The sequence below is a fragment of the Phocoena phocoena genome, chromosome 5 (genome assembly GCF_963924675.1).
Source record: "Phocoena phocoena chromosome 5, mPhoPho1.1, whole genome shotgun sequence".
Taxonomy (NCBI): domain Eukaryota; kingdom Metazoa; phylum Chordata; class Mammalia; order Artiodactyla; family Phocoenidae; genus Phocoena; species Phocoena phocoena.
This window is the reverse complement of record NC_089223.1, coordinates 117,240,748-117,256,800: the sequence shown is the minus strand read 5'-3', so window position 1 is coordinate 117,256,800 and position 16,053 is coordinate 117,240,748. Positions and strand designations below refer to the sequence as shown.

Genomic DNA, 16,053 nt, shown 5'->3' with positions numbered 1-16,053 from the left:
AGTCTCACCTTTCTAGTTGGGAAATTCTTAGTTCTTCTAAACTCAATTTAATTTTTTCTTCGAAATCTCCTACAGTTTCTTCCCCCACAGTGCTTTGTATTCACTTCTTTCATAGCTCTTGTTCCATTAAATTTTACTGTGCTTTGGGTCTGTCTTTCCCACGAGCCTATGAGCTACTTAGGAGCAGGATCATACTTGTTCATTCATTCGTTCACTTATTCAGCAAATATTTATTCAGTACCTATTACCAACGTGGTTAATATTGATTAAGTGCTTGCTATGCATTACGATGGTCTTCTAAACACTTTATGTGGCTTAATCCCCCCTGTAACTTAATGAGATAAGCATTAACATCATTCTCATTTTACAGAATGTGAAACGGAGGCGCAGAATGCTTACGTAACTTACACTAGATACGCAGCTAATGGGAAGCAAAGCTAGAATTTGACCCCCAGCATTCTGATGCTAGAGCCCACGCTCTTAACCACTCACGTACTGCCTCTATTCAGAAATAAAAGTCACGGTTCTATCCTTAAATGGGTGTACAATCTGGCAGGGAAAAAGAGATAACTTAGTATTAATTAAACTGTTATAATAGCAGGATAAAAGGAATATTGCTGTGGGAACTTATATGTCAGGTAACTAACCCAGCCTGTCCTGCTAGAGTGGGGACAACTAAGCTGAGTCTCAAGTGAGCAGGTGTAAACCAGAACAAAAGTGGAGACGTCGGGAGAGGAAAATGTTGCCCGGCCACAGAGTGGATGTGCTAAGGTCTGGCAGTGGGAGAGAGTGTACGTGTTAAGGAGCACCATGTGCAGAGTTTTTTTTTTTTTTTTTTTTTTTATGTGCAGAGTTTTTTGTTTTCTGTTTTATTTTTGAACGTAGAGGTGATTTTATTATTGTGGTTAAATACACATAAAATAAAATTTGCTGTGTTAATAATTTTTAAGTGTACAATTCAGTGACATTAATTACATTCACAGCGTTGTGCACCATCATGATTATGCATTTCCAGAAGGTTTTCATCAGCCTGCACTGACGCTCAGTACTCAATAAACAATCACTGCCCACTCCTCCACTCCACCAGCCCCTGGTATCTCGTATTCTACTTTCTGTCTCTATGAATTGGCCTGGTCTAGGTGCCTCACATAAGTGGATTCATACAATATGTGTCCTTCTGTGTCTGGCTTATTTCACTTAGCATAATATTTTCGAAGTTCGTCCATGTTGTAGCATGTATCAGAATTTCATTCCTTTTTAGGGCTGAATGATATTCACTTTTATGTATATGCTGCATTTTGTTTATCCATTTATCTTTTGAAGGACATTTGGGTTGTTTCCATCTTTTGACTACAGTGAATAGCCATAGCTATGAACATTGGTGTACAGGTATCTCTTTGAGTTCCTGCTTTCAGTTCTCTTGGGTGTATACCTAGGAGTGGAACTGCTGGGTCATATGGTACATGTAGGGAAAGAGTATGAGGAAGAAGCAGAAAGAGAAGGAAAGACTAGGATGGCAGGGTCCACATCATTATCTTCTCTCTATAGCCTGCAGCCCAGCCTTTGGCAAAAAGAAAGACCTGCCTGCCATGGAGGGAGCCCCGAAGTTGGCCCAGTCACATCCCATTTGCTGTAAAGCCCCTTCCTTTAGCCTGGGTTATTTGTTAATACTTATTAGTAGGCTTTTAAAAAAAAGTTTTTTTAATTGAAGTATAGTTGATTTACAATATCATGTTAGTTTCAAACGTACAGCAGAATGATTCAGTTTTATATAGATTCTTTTTCAGATTCTTTTCCTTTATAGGTTATTACAAAATATTGAGCAGAGTTCCCTGTGCTATGCAGTAGGTCGTTGCTGATTATCTATTTTATACACGGTAGTGTGTATATGTTAATCCCAACCTCCTAATTTATCCCTCCCCCACCCTCCTTTCCCGTTTGGTAACCGTAAGTTTCTTTTCTATGTCTGTGTGAGTCTCTTTCTGTTTTGGAAATAAGTTCATTCCTGTCTTTTTTTTTTTTTTTTAGATTCCACATGTAAGAGATATATCACATGATATTTGTCTTTGTCTGGCTTACTTCACTTAGTATGATAATCTCTAGGTCCATCCATGTTGCTGCAAATGGCATTAGTTCATTCTTTTTTATGGCTGAGTAATATTCCATTGTATAAATATACCACATCTTTACCCATTCATCTGTCGATGGACATTTAGGTTGCTTCCATGTCTTGGCTAATGTAAATAGTGCTGCAGTGAACACTGAGGTGCACGTATCTTTTCAAATTATGGTTTCCTCCAGATACATCCCCTGGAGTGGAATTGCAGGATCATATGGTAGCTCTATTTTTTTTTTTTTTTTTTTTTTTTGCGGTACGCGGGCCTCTCACTGTTGTGGCCTCTCCCGTTGCGGAGCAACAGGCTCCGGACGCACAGGCTCAGCGGCCATGGCTCACGGGCCCAGCCGCTCTGCGGCATGTGGGATCTTCCTGGACCGGGGCACGAACCCGTGTCCCCTGCATCGGCAGGTGGACTCTCAACCACTGCGCCACCAGGGAAGCCCGGTAGTTCTATTTTTAGTTTTTTGAGGAACCTCCATACTGTTCTCCATAGTGGCTGCACCAATTTACATTCCCACCAACGTAGGAGGGTTTCCCTTCTCTCCACACCCTCTCCAGCATTTATTATTTGTAGACTTTTTGATGATGGCCATTCTGACTGGTGTGAGATGATACCTCACTGTAGTTTTGATTTGCATTTCTCTAATAACTAGGGATGTTAAGCATCTTTTCATGTACCTTTTGGCCATCTGTAGGTCTTTGGAGAAATCTCCATTGAGATCTTCTGCCCATTTTTTTGATTGGATTGTTTGTTTGTTTTTGATATTGAACTGCATGAGCTGTTTGTATATTTTGGAAATTAATCTCTTGTTGGTAACATCATTTGCAAATATATTTTCTCCCATTCTGTAGGTTGTCTTTTCATCTTGTTGATGGTTTCCTTTGCTGTGCAAAAGCTTTTAAGTTTAATTAGCTCCCATTTGTTTATTTTTGTTTTTATTTCCATTATTCTAGGAGATGGGTTGAAAAAGATATTGCTGCAGTTTGTCAAAGAGTGTTCTGCCTGTGTTTTCCTCTAGGAGATTTATAGTATTCGGTCTTACATTTAGGTCTTTAACCCATTTTGAGTTTTTTTTTGTATATGGAGTTAGAGAATGTTCTAATTTCATTCTTTTACATGTAGCTGTCCAGTTTTCCCAGCACCACTTATTGAAGAGACTGTCTTTTCTCCATTGTATATTCTTGCCTCCTTTGTCGTAGATTAATTGACCGTAGGTATGTGGGTTTATTTCTGGGCATTAGTAGACTTTTTAGGATGTAGCCCAAGGATCTCAGACACACACAGAAATTCACAGATATAAATAAAGTATAGAAACAGAAGGAGCCTTGGACTTCATTTAGTGTGCTCTCACTTTACAGACGTGAGGGCACTAAGGCCCAGAGAGGTTAAGTGATTCGCCCAGGGCCACACAGCTGATTAGTGACAAAGCCAGTGAAGAGAAACACCTACTTCAAGAATATTACTTGGCTGCAGGATCTAATTTAAGACTCAACTTGTCCTTTGTTTCTGTGCTTCTGCCCATCCTACAAGACCCTGTTCAAGCACTGCATCCTTTGTGTAGTCACCTCTGATCCACATGGCAGACTCATTGCCTCCCTTGGGCCACTTCATAATTGATTTGCTCTTCTGTGATACTTACCAGCCATGTTGTAATTATCTGTTTTTTTATTATTCTCTTCTACCAGACATTGAAGCCAGAAGCTTCATTCTGTCCTATCTCTAAGCTTCTAGCATGGGGATTGGCTTCATAAATATTTGTTGAATGAATAACTTATTGAATGTTTTTAGTCAGATTATCCCATAAGTTTCTTTATTAAGCATATTAGGAATTTTGGCTCTTAATTACCAAGGTTGCTAAATTATCTACTATAACCTTACCTTTCACGCCCCACTTCTGTATACTGGCTTAAAAAACAAATTCTTCATTGCTTTTTAAAAATTTTATTCTTTGTGTGCATTATCGTCTTGTAACAAGTTTGTTTAGTCACCTTCACGAGCTCATTCATATGCATATTTCACTGTAAAAGATAAGTGTTTTAAAGATAAATAATTTCAATATATTATTGGAAATGTTGAGTAATGAAAATTGAGTACAATGAAAAAATATACTTTAAAGTATTCAAAAATTCTTGTTTCCCACTATGTGTAACTTTGTGTGATGATGAGAATGAGGAAGATTTTATCTAAGTTATATGAAATATACAATAATAAGGGTTCAAGCATATTTACTACCTAATATTGGATTGGCCAAAAAGTTCCTTCGGGTTTTTCTGTACCATCTTACAGAAAAACCCGAACGAACTTTTTGGCCAACCCAATATTTCTTCTTCTATTCCGGTTGCCAAAACTCTTGTTTTACCCTGTGTTAGTATTCACCTGGATTCTTACAGCAATGGACCCATCTACCTGTCTCTGATCTTTTTTCCTGCTCCCAGAAGCTATCCAGTACATTCTGAATAGATTAATTTTCTTCAGGTATTTATTTGATCATATTGCTAAAAAATGTCCCATCATTGCCCCTGGGCAAACAGGATTGGTCTTAACTCCTCATCCAGGATTCAAGACCTGGACCCAACTTATCTGGGATGTTGTAGAGAATTGTGATAGGTTCTAATACCACTTTTGCCATTTACTAACCCTTTGATTAAGTTAAGTCCCTTAACCTCACAGTGTCTCAGTTTTCTCCTCTGTAAAATCGGGTCATAGGGTATCAACCTCATAGGCGACTGTGAGATGAAAGTGAATTTGCATATAACAGTCTTAGAATAATGCGTAACCCACTGGCAATTATCGTTATTATTATTATCCTTTTTGTTAGTACCACATTTCTCCCTTTTCTCAGACCCTCGGCAGCAGAGCCCCCGAACTGGATTCAGCCTACAGTCATGTTAATTAATCATACAGAATAATTTGTTTCAATTTGAATTAGTTACCATTATATAAAAATCAGAATATTTTATGTAAAGATCCATATTTCTAGCTGGTCCCCCCCAAAATGTAAAATGTGGCAATAATAGATTGAAGATGAAAAGAAACTCAGCTTTCTTAGGTCCAGCCTTCCCCTCTTTCTGGACCCACCTGTGCAGTGAAACATGGCCAGAGAAAGGCTCACAGCCACACTGCACGGTCTGTTTAAACTCAGGACCATGAACTTCCCAGCACATTGTCCTTCCCAAGTCCTTTCACTTTTCCACTCTCCTTAGTAACTGTTTCACAATCCCTTCTGAAACCCATAACCTCCCATCCTTTCTTTCAGCTGCTCTTACTTCCTCCTTTCTGAGAAAAGTGCACAATCAGAAGAGAGTTCTCACCATCATATCAACCCCCTGTTGTAATGTGTCCTCAGGCTCTGCCTTCCTGATTTGGCCATAAATGTGCTCTAGTTGTAAGCCAGCCTCTCCTGCTGTGCACTACTCAAGTGTATTGCTACCGTAAGTTTCCCTTCTTTATTCTATGTCCTCAGTATTTCCCCTTTTACACAAGTATTCCCATCTTTTAAAAAACCTTCTCCTATCTTAAAAAAATAAAAATGTTCTCTTGATCCACTTCTTTTACCAGCTACCCCTCTTTCCTTTGCTCCCCTCCACGATAAAACTTGAAAGGACTATTGCCAATTCCTCGCCTGCCTTTCTCTCTTAAACTCACTCTAGGCAGCCCCCCTACCACACCCCCACTCCTCACTCCCCCATTCCACCAATTCTGTCTTCCAGGTCTCCACCACCCTCCACGTTGATAAATCCAGTGGTCATGTTGATCTGGAGGCACCGCCTGGCACAGATGCTCCTGCCTTTTCCTTGATGTACTTTCTTCACTTCACCTCCAGCACACCCAGACTCCCTTGTTTTTTCCCTTCTCAGTCCTTTAGCTGATTTCTCCTTTTCCTCTGGCTTCTTTATGTTAAGAGGACCAAGGGCTCAGTCCTCGGTCGTCTTCTCTTCTCTGGCCACCGTGATTCCCTGGGTTGTTTTAATCTAGTTTTGTGGTTTCAAATACCGTCTATATGCTAAGAACTCCCAAGTATGTATCTCCAGCTCAGCTTTCAGCCCAACACCAAGACTCGTGTATCTAATTGTTTACTCAGCGTCACTGTTTGATTGCTTAATAGATTTCCCAAATGGACACATCCAAACCCAGATTCCTGATCTCCACCCACACATCTGTTTAAAAAAAAAAAAAAAAAAAAACAAAACCCGTTCCCTTCCTGCAGCATTTCTCTTTTCTGTTGGTGGCAACTTCATGCTTTTGATTCCTCAGAATCCTAACCCTGTCCTTCTGTCATAGCCCCCATCTTCACACCTCATACATCATGCCCATCAACAAGTAAGCCACTGTACCTTCAAAATATGTCCAGAATCTGCTGCTATCAGGCTGGTTCCCGCCGCCACCCTGTTTCTCACCTTGTTACTGCACAGCCTCCAAACTGGTCTTCCTGGTTCTCCTCCCTATTACAGTCCATCCTGAAAACCACAGGTAGAGTCAACCTAAGTCCGATCACAACACTTTTCTGCTCAAAGCTTGGCAGTGTCTCCCCATTTCATTCAGAGTACAAGCCAGAGGGTTGAAAAATGGTATCAAGCATCTAGCTAATCTGGCTTCTGTGACTTCTCTGAACTCCTCAACAGCTGCTGTGCCCCACTTACCCCACTGTCAGGCTCCTGACATTCCTCTACCAGGCCAGGCACGCCCTTGCCCCAGATACCTGCCAGATAAACCCCTTGCCACCTTGGAGTCTTTGCTCAGATGTTGCCTTGTGATGAAGACCAACTCTAACTATTTAAAATTGCGGTCTGCTTTCCACTGTGGCACCCCTTAACCAGAAATGCTTTTTTCATAGCATTTATCATCTTCTAAGGTTCTATATAATTTACTCATTTATTGAGTTTAATACTTATTGTCTGTGTCCTCTGCAAGAACATAAGCTCTGCAAGGAAGCACCTAGTCTAAAACTTAGTAGACACTCAGTAAATATCTGATGTTCTTTTGCCAAAATATAATTTAATTCAAAATTTATTTTAGATAAGTTATTCTGGTGATTTAAAAATATTCGTCATGTCATGGATAGAATTTTAATTCTCATGTATGCCTTGAAAAAAATATTTGGTCAGGAAACCTAATGTGTTTTTTAAATAGATTAGGGTGTTTAAAAAATAATATTTCTATTTATTTATTTTTTGCGGTACACGGGCCTCTCACTGTTGTGGCCTCTCCCGTTTCGGAGCACAGGCTCCAGACGTGCAGGCTCAGCGGCCATGGCTCATGGGCCCAGCCACTTCACGGCACGTGGGATCTTCCTGGACCGGGGCACGAACCCGTGTCCCCTGCATCAGCAGGCGGACTCTCAACCACTGCGCCACCAGGGAAGCCCATATTTCTATTATTTAGAATTTTCATTTCTAAATTGAATTTCAAGTTTAGAAAAAAAAAACTCATAGTCAAATGGAATCATATTTGACAAAGTATAACTTGCTGATGTGAAATGGCATACAAATACTTACCTTTCCCATAGCAGATGTATTGATAAGAAGAGGATGAAGAAGAAGTTTTATTATGTTTTGTACCTTTGCTTTATTTCTCCCATTGAATCTAAACACCTCTCAAGTCTCTGAGCATCTATATTAATACCCGGCTTCTGGAAAATAATAATAAGTTTAAAATCTCTTTTATATTTTTGCAGTAGAATGCAGAGTGTTTTATTTTACAAGAAACTACAGTGTGCTTAGACTATGGATTGTAAAGTTAGACAATACTACCTTTTTTGTAGAAATCATGACGAAGTTTTACAAAGAAGACAATGCATTATCTAGAAGTACCTTTATTTTTTTAATAAATTTTATTTATTTATTTATTTTTGGCTGCGTTGGGTCTTCGTTGCTGCACACGGGCTTTCTCTGGTTGCGGCGAGCAGGGGCTACGCTTCATTGCGGTGCGCATTTTTCATTGTGGTGGCTTCTCTTGTCATGGAGCACAGGCTTCAGTAGTTGTGGCACACGGGCTCAGTAGTTGTGGCTCACAGGCTCAGTAGTTGTGGCTCGCAGGCTGTAGAGCTCAGGCTGAGTAGTTGTGGCACACAGGTGTAGTCGCTCTGCAGCATGTGGGATCTTCCCAGACCAGGGCTTGAACCTGTGTCCCCTGCATTGGCATTTTTAACCACTGTGCCACCAGGGAAGTCCTAGAGGTACCTTTATAAGTATTTAAATATTATAGGGCAGATTTTTTTTCTAAGCTGATTTTAAGTATGCATCCTTGAATATTTCAGGCAATGCAAGTCCTCGATACATCCGTTGCACAACATACTGTTTCCCATGCACGTCAGATATGGCCAAGCAAGCTCAGATTCCATTAGCTGCCATCATCAAACCCTTTGCCACGATTCCCTCAAACGAGGTAAGTGATAAAAAAAAAAATTCAGTAATTTATCAATTCCAGAATTTTTCTTTCATCATTATTTCCCTATGCATTATTCTGTATTGTAAACAGAAAGCAGGAGTATATATAATGTGAAAAACATGTAGTCATTCAATTCATTAAGAAAACAAAAATCTGACAAACTATGTTTTTTGGCATCCTGTATTCCAAACACTGATGGGCTAGGTCACTTTTTGGCTTAGTGTAACAATGCACATATATGGGAAATATAGACTAGCACACAGTGACAAATACCCAAACCTCTTGTGAGACCCTTATGCCCTAGTTCAGGGCCCCAATATCTAGGTGCTCAGGTAAAGGAAGATGATAGAGCCTAAGGTCCTTGGTCTTACTACTACATCTGCTTTAATAATCACTGGGCCAAGATGCTCATAAACTCCTATTTAAAGTCAGCATGATTAGAAAGCATGAGGTAGATAAACCTGTATCTTTCAACTGGGGAAGATGTACCCAATTTATAGTTAATGGGGAAAAAAGACAAGAAGTGGTGTACATTTAAGATTTCTGATATTAGGATGCTGTTAGTGGATATCATGATCAGGGCATCTACTCTATGCAGCTGCCATTCCTCCTTTTGATGCCCCTGAGTGGTGGATACCCACATGCACACGGAGACAGGCACAAGGTACTATAGCAGAGCTGGTCAGATGGGAGGTGAAGAAAAGCCTTACTTCTGGCTGGAATTTGCTTACAGTGGTCCAGTAAGCTAGGCTGAACTGAATTCTTGATTCCTTTCGCTCACTAAAAGGCCGAAGCCTCAGATTCTCTTTGCAATTTAAACCTCAGCTTGGCTTTAGTGATCCTTTGAGGTCGCTGATCTAACTCACACCTAGAAGCACCTGAGCAAGCGGTAGAGCATCTCTAAGAATAGATTTGTACCCTTTCTTGGGCCAGTCACGCCAGCCGGGATGGGGGGTAAAGTGGCCTGGGATGGGGAGGGGGCCTGCTTTGTGTCCCCTCAGGGAGGGAAGAAAGAGTAGAGAGACAGTGTCCACGTGGCAGTGGCCTTTGAGATGTCCACTTACTCGTTTTATGAGTGTAGCAGAATGCTGCCATCTCTTCTTTTTGAGAGTATAGTGAACTGGGTTAGAGCTGGGCATAGAAGACAGACTGGGCTATTCCTAAAATCCAGTCTTACATGCAGTGTGGTCTCATAGTTGTAAATCAAGAATTACATTCAGTATTTACTTATTTTAGGCATGGTGTCTTCTATGATGGTCCCAGAAATTTAATGTAATGCTCATAAACTTCTCTTTAAAATCTCTGTACTTAATAAAGTGGACCCATATATAATGACAAAAAGATCCATGCTAAATAAGATATATGTGTTTTGAATACTAACTAGCTACTTTAACCAGATATTTTTCAATATTTTATTATGAAAGTGTTTGAACATACAGAAAATTTAAAAGAATTTTACAGTGAACGCCTATATACCTGCCACCTAGATTCTACCATTAACATTTAACTACACTTGTTTTATCACACATTGACCCATCTGTCCATCAATTCATCTTTTTTATGCATTTCAAAATGAATTGCAGTTATAAGTATACTTCCCCATAAATACTGCAGCATGCATATCATTAGCCAGGGTTTAATATTTGGTTATATATTATTTTTCCTTTTGCGACAAAATTCATTTACAGTAAAATGCACATATCTTAAACATTTTACTGAGTTTTGACAAATGCGTTCACCTGTGTAATCCAAACCCCTGTCAAGATATGGCACATTACTGTCACCCTAGAAAGTTATCTCATGCCCCTTCCTCAGTCAGCCTCCCAGCCCTTCTCCTAACCTCCCCTTCTCTGACAACCATTGTTCTGATTTTTTTTTCCCCCACCATAGATTTGTTTTGCTTGTTCTAGGTCTTCATATAAATAGACTTACAGAGTCCACATTCTTTGGTGTAAGTTTCTCTCACCCAGCATCATGTTTTAAGGAGCCATCACGTTGTTGCCAGTTTCAGTGGTTTGTTCCTTTTTTATTGCTGAGCAGTATGTCATTGTGTGGATATGCCAGTTTGCTTATCTACTCTTTTACTGATGAACAGCTGGGCTATTTCTCCTTTTTGGCTTTTGTGAATAAAGCAGCTTCTATAAATATTCTAATACAAGTCTTCCTGTGGATATGTATTCATTTCTCCTGGATTAATACCTGTGAGTAGATTGCTGGCTAATGGGGTACATGTTTATTTAGTTTTATAAGAAGCTGCCGGATCATTTTCCAAAGTGGTTATATGATTTTACAGTCCTTTCAACATGGTATCTGAGTTCCAGTTGCTCTACATCCTCTCCAACCTTTGGTATTGTCTTTTTAATTTTGGCAGTTCTGATGGCTGTGTAGTAGTATCCATGAGAGGTTTTTTTTTTTTAATCTTGATCCTTTGAACAAAATTTAAAGTACTGGTGAATAGTATCACACCCACGTACATACCACCATCGTTAACAAATATTAATATTTTGTCATATTTGCTTGAGATCATTTTCTGAGAATTAAAACTTCATAGCTACATAGGATGTCTCCTCTAATCAGGCCATTCTTCTCTTCCCCCCCAATCCAGACACAAACACTAATGAATTTGATGTGTAATCCTTCCTACATGTGGATTTTATATATTGACTTCATATGCATGTATCCATAACAATATGTAGTATTTTTTGCTTTTTAATGAATCAGTTACTTTTAAATAAGTAAAATATAAACATTCAAAAGATGAAAAGAGTATACAATGAAAAAGGTCCATTCCTGGGCTTCCCTGGTGACGCAGTGGTTGGGAGTCCACCTGCTGATGCAGGGGACACAGGTTCATGCCCCGGTCTGGGAAGATCCCACATGCCGCAGAGCGGCTGGGCCCGTGAGCCACGGCCGCTGAGCCTGCGCGTCCGGAGCCTGTGCTCTGCAGCGGGAGAGGCCACAGCAGTGAGAGGCCCGTGTACCGCAAAAAAAAAAAAAAAAAAAAGGTCCATTCCTACTCCACTCCCCACCCTTACAGACAATTTTTACCCATTCTTTGTGATTCCTCCTAGAAATAAATATGCATATACCAGCATATCAATATCCATCCTTAAAAATATATATATATATATAAATGATAGTATAGCACACACACCGTTTGGCCCTGTTCTTTTTTCAGTTAATATGACTGGCACTTCATTCATGTTGCTACCTACAGAGCGGCCTCATCCTTTGCAACAGCTGTGTAGTATGATATATTAGTAAGACAAACACTGTTGTAACTGTAGGTGTCAATTTTAAGTTACCTACAGATTTCAGAAATGTGAAAATTTAAGAACATGAATCCTAAAATTGAAGGAAATATGTTAACATAATGTACATGGGATTGCAGCAGATGTGCACGCTGTCTTACTCATTCCCACACTGTCTGAATCTTTCTACAGTGATCTTCTGTTATTTTCATAATCAGGAGAAGATGACAGTTCTACCCTGAAAGAAATCTAGGCAGCAACTTTATTGTTTATCAATATGGGATGTATGCTCCCCAGCAGGGTTAGCTTGAGTGCATCTTGTTCATGGCAATGAGTTTGCAGTTTTCATTACATGCTAGCAAAAAACCTCTCCTCCCTGCCCCCTCCCCACTAGGCAGCTGACCTGGGTCATGCATGCAAGGAACAGAACAAAATTCAACGTTCTCCAGACCCCAAACCAGAGTGTGTAACCACCCTCTTGTTATCACCATTTCATATTAACAATGAAATTATTCAGTAACGTTTCCTGAAAATGAAACCTTGTATTTAGTTTTTTGGTTGAAAAAAGGTTTCAAACATTAGTCCAAACCTCCCCCTAGACGTATATACACATTCCATACACACACTGAATGTGTGTGCTTTCTATTTTCTGAAGTTGTTTGATCTAACCAAATAGCACCTTCTCACCAGCATAAGGTTTTCCCTTAGTGAAATTTATGCTGTATTTTAGTTTCTGTGCTTTCCAAAGTAATAAGTAGATGAGTTTAGAGTGATGGCTTATTTTCAGAATCTGACTTAGGCTGAAACTCTGCTTAAGCAAATAACACACTCTAGTCTTTCCATGTTGCTATAGACCCTGTGTGCTGACCAGGTAAACGTATTTTCTCTATTCAGGCTCTCTCTACAGAAGCCTTTCCTTTTTTCTTAGACCTTCAAGAACAGGATTACTTAAAGATATATTTATGTATTATACCTATGAATATATATATATATTTATGTATAATTAGTTTATATATATTATATATATAATTGAGGTAAAATCAATGAACAAAATTGTAAGCTATTTAATGGATATACTGTATTTGAGAAGGATTACTATTTCTTATATAGCAGTGTGTCCTGGGTTGAATGAAGACATTCTCTATTTTAAAGAATACTTTACTTTTATTTGTTGAAATAGACTTAAAGGTGAAAAAAAAGAAATGTAAAAGGGATGCTAAAACACCAGGAAGAAGTTCCTAAAGGTTGTGCCCTCAAGAAAGTTGTCTCCCTCTTTGGGCATTTAACTGGACCTGAACGTGGAGAGGCGCTAGCGTTAGGCAACCATCACTGCTCCTCTCTGCCACTGCCTGGATCAAAGCCTAGGTCACCAAGCATCTGGGCCTTCTTGACAGCTTCCCCTCTTGTGGTTTCCATGACACCTTTCTGGTGTATTTTTTTCCTGCTTCACAAGCAGGGAACATTTTAGTTCCCTTTGTTGTCTTCCTGACATCTAATATTGGGGTTCATTAAGGCTTGGGGTCTCCTCTTTTCTCTCGCATACTCCCTATCCCCCCAAGGACTAAGTATCATCTATAACAGCTACTAGAGTAGCTAGAGAGAATAATAGTAGTCAAAACTTATAGAGTACTCATTGAGCACGATTATAAGTTTTTAACTGTATTTTATTTATTTCATCCTCACATACACCTATTTATTGTTCCATTTTAGATATAAGGAAACAGGCACAGAGTTAGATAACTCATTAAGGCCAATGGCTGCTAAGTAACAGAGCTAGGATTCCAAGCCAGGCAGTCAGAACCCGAGTCCCTAACTCTAAATCACTATGCTGTTGCTCCCTTATTCATTCATCCCTGTATCTGTAACCCCACATTCACATATCCAAATGCCTTTCTGAAATCTCTCCTTGGGTAACTCATAGACCCCTCAAACTTAACATGCTCAAAAGTGAATTTCTGATCTCTAGACCCTAAGCCTGTTCATACTTCCACATATCCATAAACGGCATTATCATTTATTTAATTGTTCAAGCCCGAAGCTAAACAATTAGCGCTAATAATAGAAAATAAGGGGCATGCTGATTTTTGATATTTATAATCTATAATCAAGGTAATAAGTTTTAAAGTATGTTTCTTGAAGGTAAATGAATTACATGAATACTGCTATTCTCCCTGTGAGTAGCATTTTAATTTATTTTCCTCTAGAATAAATGGCTTGCTTATTTTTAGATATAGTAAAACTTTTCCTATAAGGAAAATCCAGATAAGGGTTTTATTCCTTATCTGACTAATATTACCATCATTACTGCAATTTAAAAAAAGATATCCTTCAAGATATCCTGATATGGCATTGATCAAAAGGATTTATTTAGTACAGTTTTGTGTGTTTTTTTAAAGTCAGTTCTGTTGTTTGACAGAACCTTTAAAGCATGTCATGGTGTTAGCAACGGACTATAAAAATAAACCGAGCCCAGGCAGTTACCATCTGAGAATGTTCCCTGTGAGCGTTTGCTTTGGAGATGTATGCTATTTCCAAGGGCATATCTGTGTCATCTTTGTTTAATATTTCATATTCCTTACCATAAATTTTAACTTTTTTTGGTATGTGTTTTATGTGAAACCCATTGCCATATTTAATATAATTAACTATGAGGTATTTATTCAGCAAAAGTAATCAGTTATCTTGTAAGCTCTTTTGCTTGGTAACCTGTGATTTTATTTTTGATGCCGTCTTTTAAGACTGAGGTAGAAATGGTATAGATTTCCAGCACAAAGGATTGAAGATTATACTTAATTTTGCATTTTCTTCAAAATAGGAAATCTTTAGATTTTGGGCAAGTACATACATCATCTAATTATACATGAAATTAAATAATTTCACCTATAAACCAGATGGCAGAAGCTTTTACTCCATCTGTGAATAGATTCAGGAATATCTGTGTATTTTTTTTTTAGATTATAAACGGATATAACAGTCAAAGTAATTTCCTTCCTTATTGAATTAATTTAATCAGATAAATTTTTATCCAAGACTTTAAACTTCACTTGATTTATAATCCCCTACTTATTTTATAGGAACTGAGCTGGACTTTAGGAACATGGGGAAAAACAAGACCAGTTATTCTTGTCTAGAACGTATAGAAAATCTGCTGGGACAGAGCTAATTTTTGTACAGTGTGAAGAAGGCTGTAATGGAAATAATCTCATTCTTTGGAGTTTAGGTTCAGGGAAATTTTACATTAGTTATGACTTAATGAATAAAGAAGTTTGTACTGTTATTAAATACTGTTTAAATTATTTTTCTTTATGATTACTCATATTCTGATAGATTCGGTAGGTATGAAGAAGATGCCATTGGAAAGAAAAAGGGATGGATGTCAGTGAACTGACAAATGAGGTTAACAAAAAGGGAAAAGACTGTAAGAGAATATACTAAACACCAACACATTATGTCCACATCCATCACCTGCAGAGAGCGTTGCTTGGTCACACACTTGACTTAGCCAATCTTGCTGGCATGAGTTGGCAGAGTTTAGGCAGAGTTTCCACTGCTGTTTAATGCATCAAAGGAAAAAAATTCTGCCTCACTGTAGTATTTTGTTTGTGTGTCAGCAACTTTTTTAAAGGAAGATAGCTTGTGAAATGGTTGTTATCCGAGTTTTATAGGTATAGAAGTTCTACAGGTTCTGGGGCAATGAAAGTCACACAGCTAATAAGTAATGCTGCTGAAACTCAAGTTTCCAAATTCCGAGTTCTTTCAGCAACATCTATCTTGTTGAGGTTTTATTTGGTTAAACACATAAAATAGCATTCCTTTCTCTTGCTGGCAGTTGTTTTAGCAATGGGCCTCCTGTTTCTGCAAGCTTGTGAGTTATCTTGACATGTCCATCTTAGACCTCTTTTCTTGAAGTCTTTTGACTTCAAGCTGCTGCTTAGTGCTCCTTGAAGGCAAAGACCATCCAGAATCTGGCAGTGGGCTGGGCATACAGTAGAGGTTCTAGGTGAGTAAATGCATTCTTCTGAGGATTGGGTAGACATGACATTTAAAAGACAAAGACAAATCAAACTACAAAACAGTGGTTGATTTCTAGGTATTTTAGGCTTCTGACAAACTCTGTGGATAAAGAAAAAAATCATTTGAGAGATCACGGATATATTCTATCACATTAATGAGAGAGGTTATATTTCATTATAGAGCAGAACAGCTAAACAAGTAGGAAGAATTTTTGACCATATAAAGATATTTCAGAAACCAATAAAAATTGACTACTTTCTCCAAAGCACCATAGATAGTAA

At 38.6% G+C, this 16,053-nt stretch overlaps 1 protein-coding gene across 2 annotated transcripts in view; it reads left to right on the top strand.

Annotated features, from left to right (window-relative positions):
• SEC24D (SEC24 homolog D, COPII coat complex component) overlaps positions 1-16,053 on the top strand; it is a 110,952-nt gene that overhangs the window by 32,976 nt on the left and 61,923 nt on the right. For both annotated transcript variants that reach the window (XM_065877528.1, XM_065877527.1), the window contains exon 7: positions 8,377-8,504. In XM_065877528.1, coding sequence (XP_065733600.1) covers positions 8,377-8,504 — 128 coding nt within the window. The remainder of the gene's footprint in view (positions 1-8,376; positions 8,505-16,053) is intronic.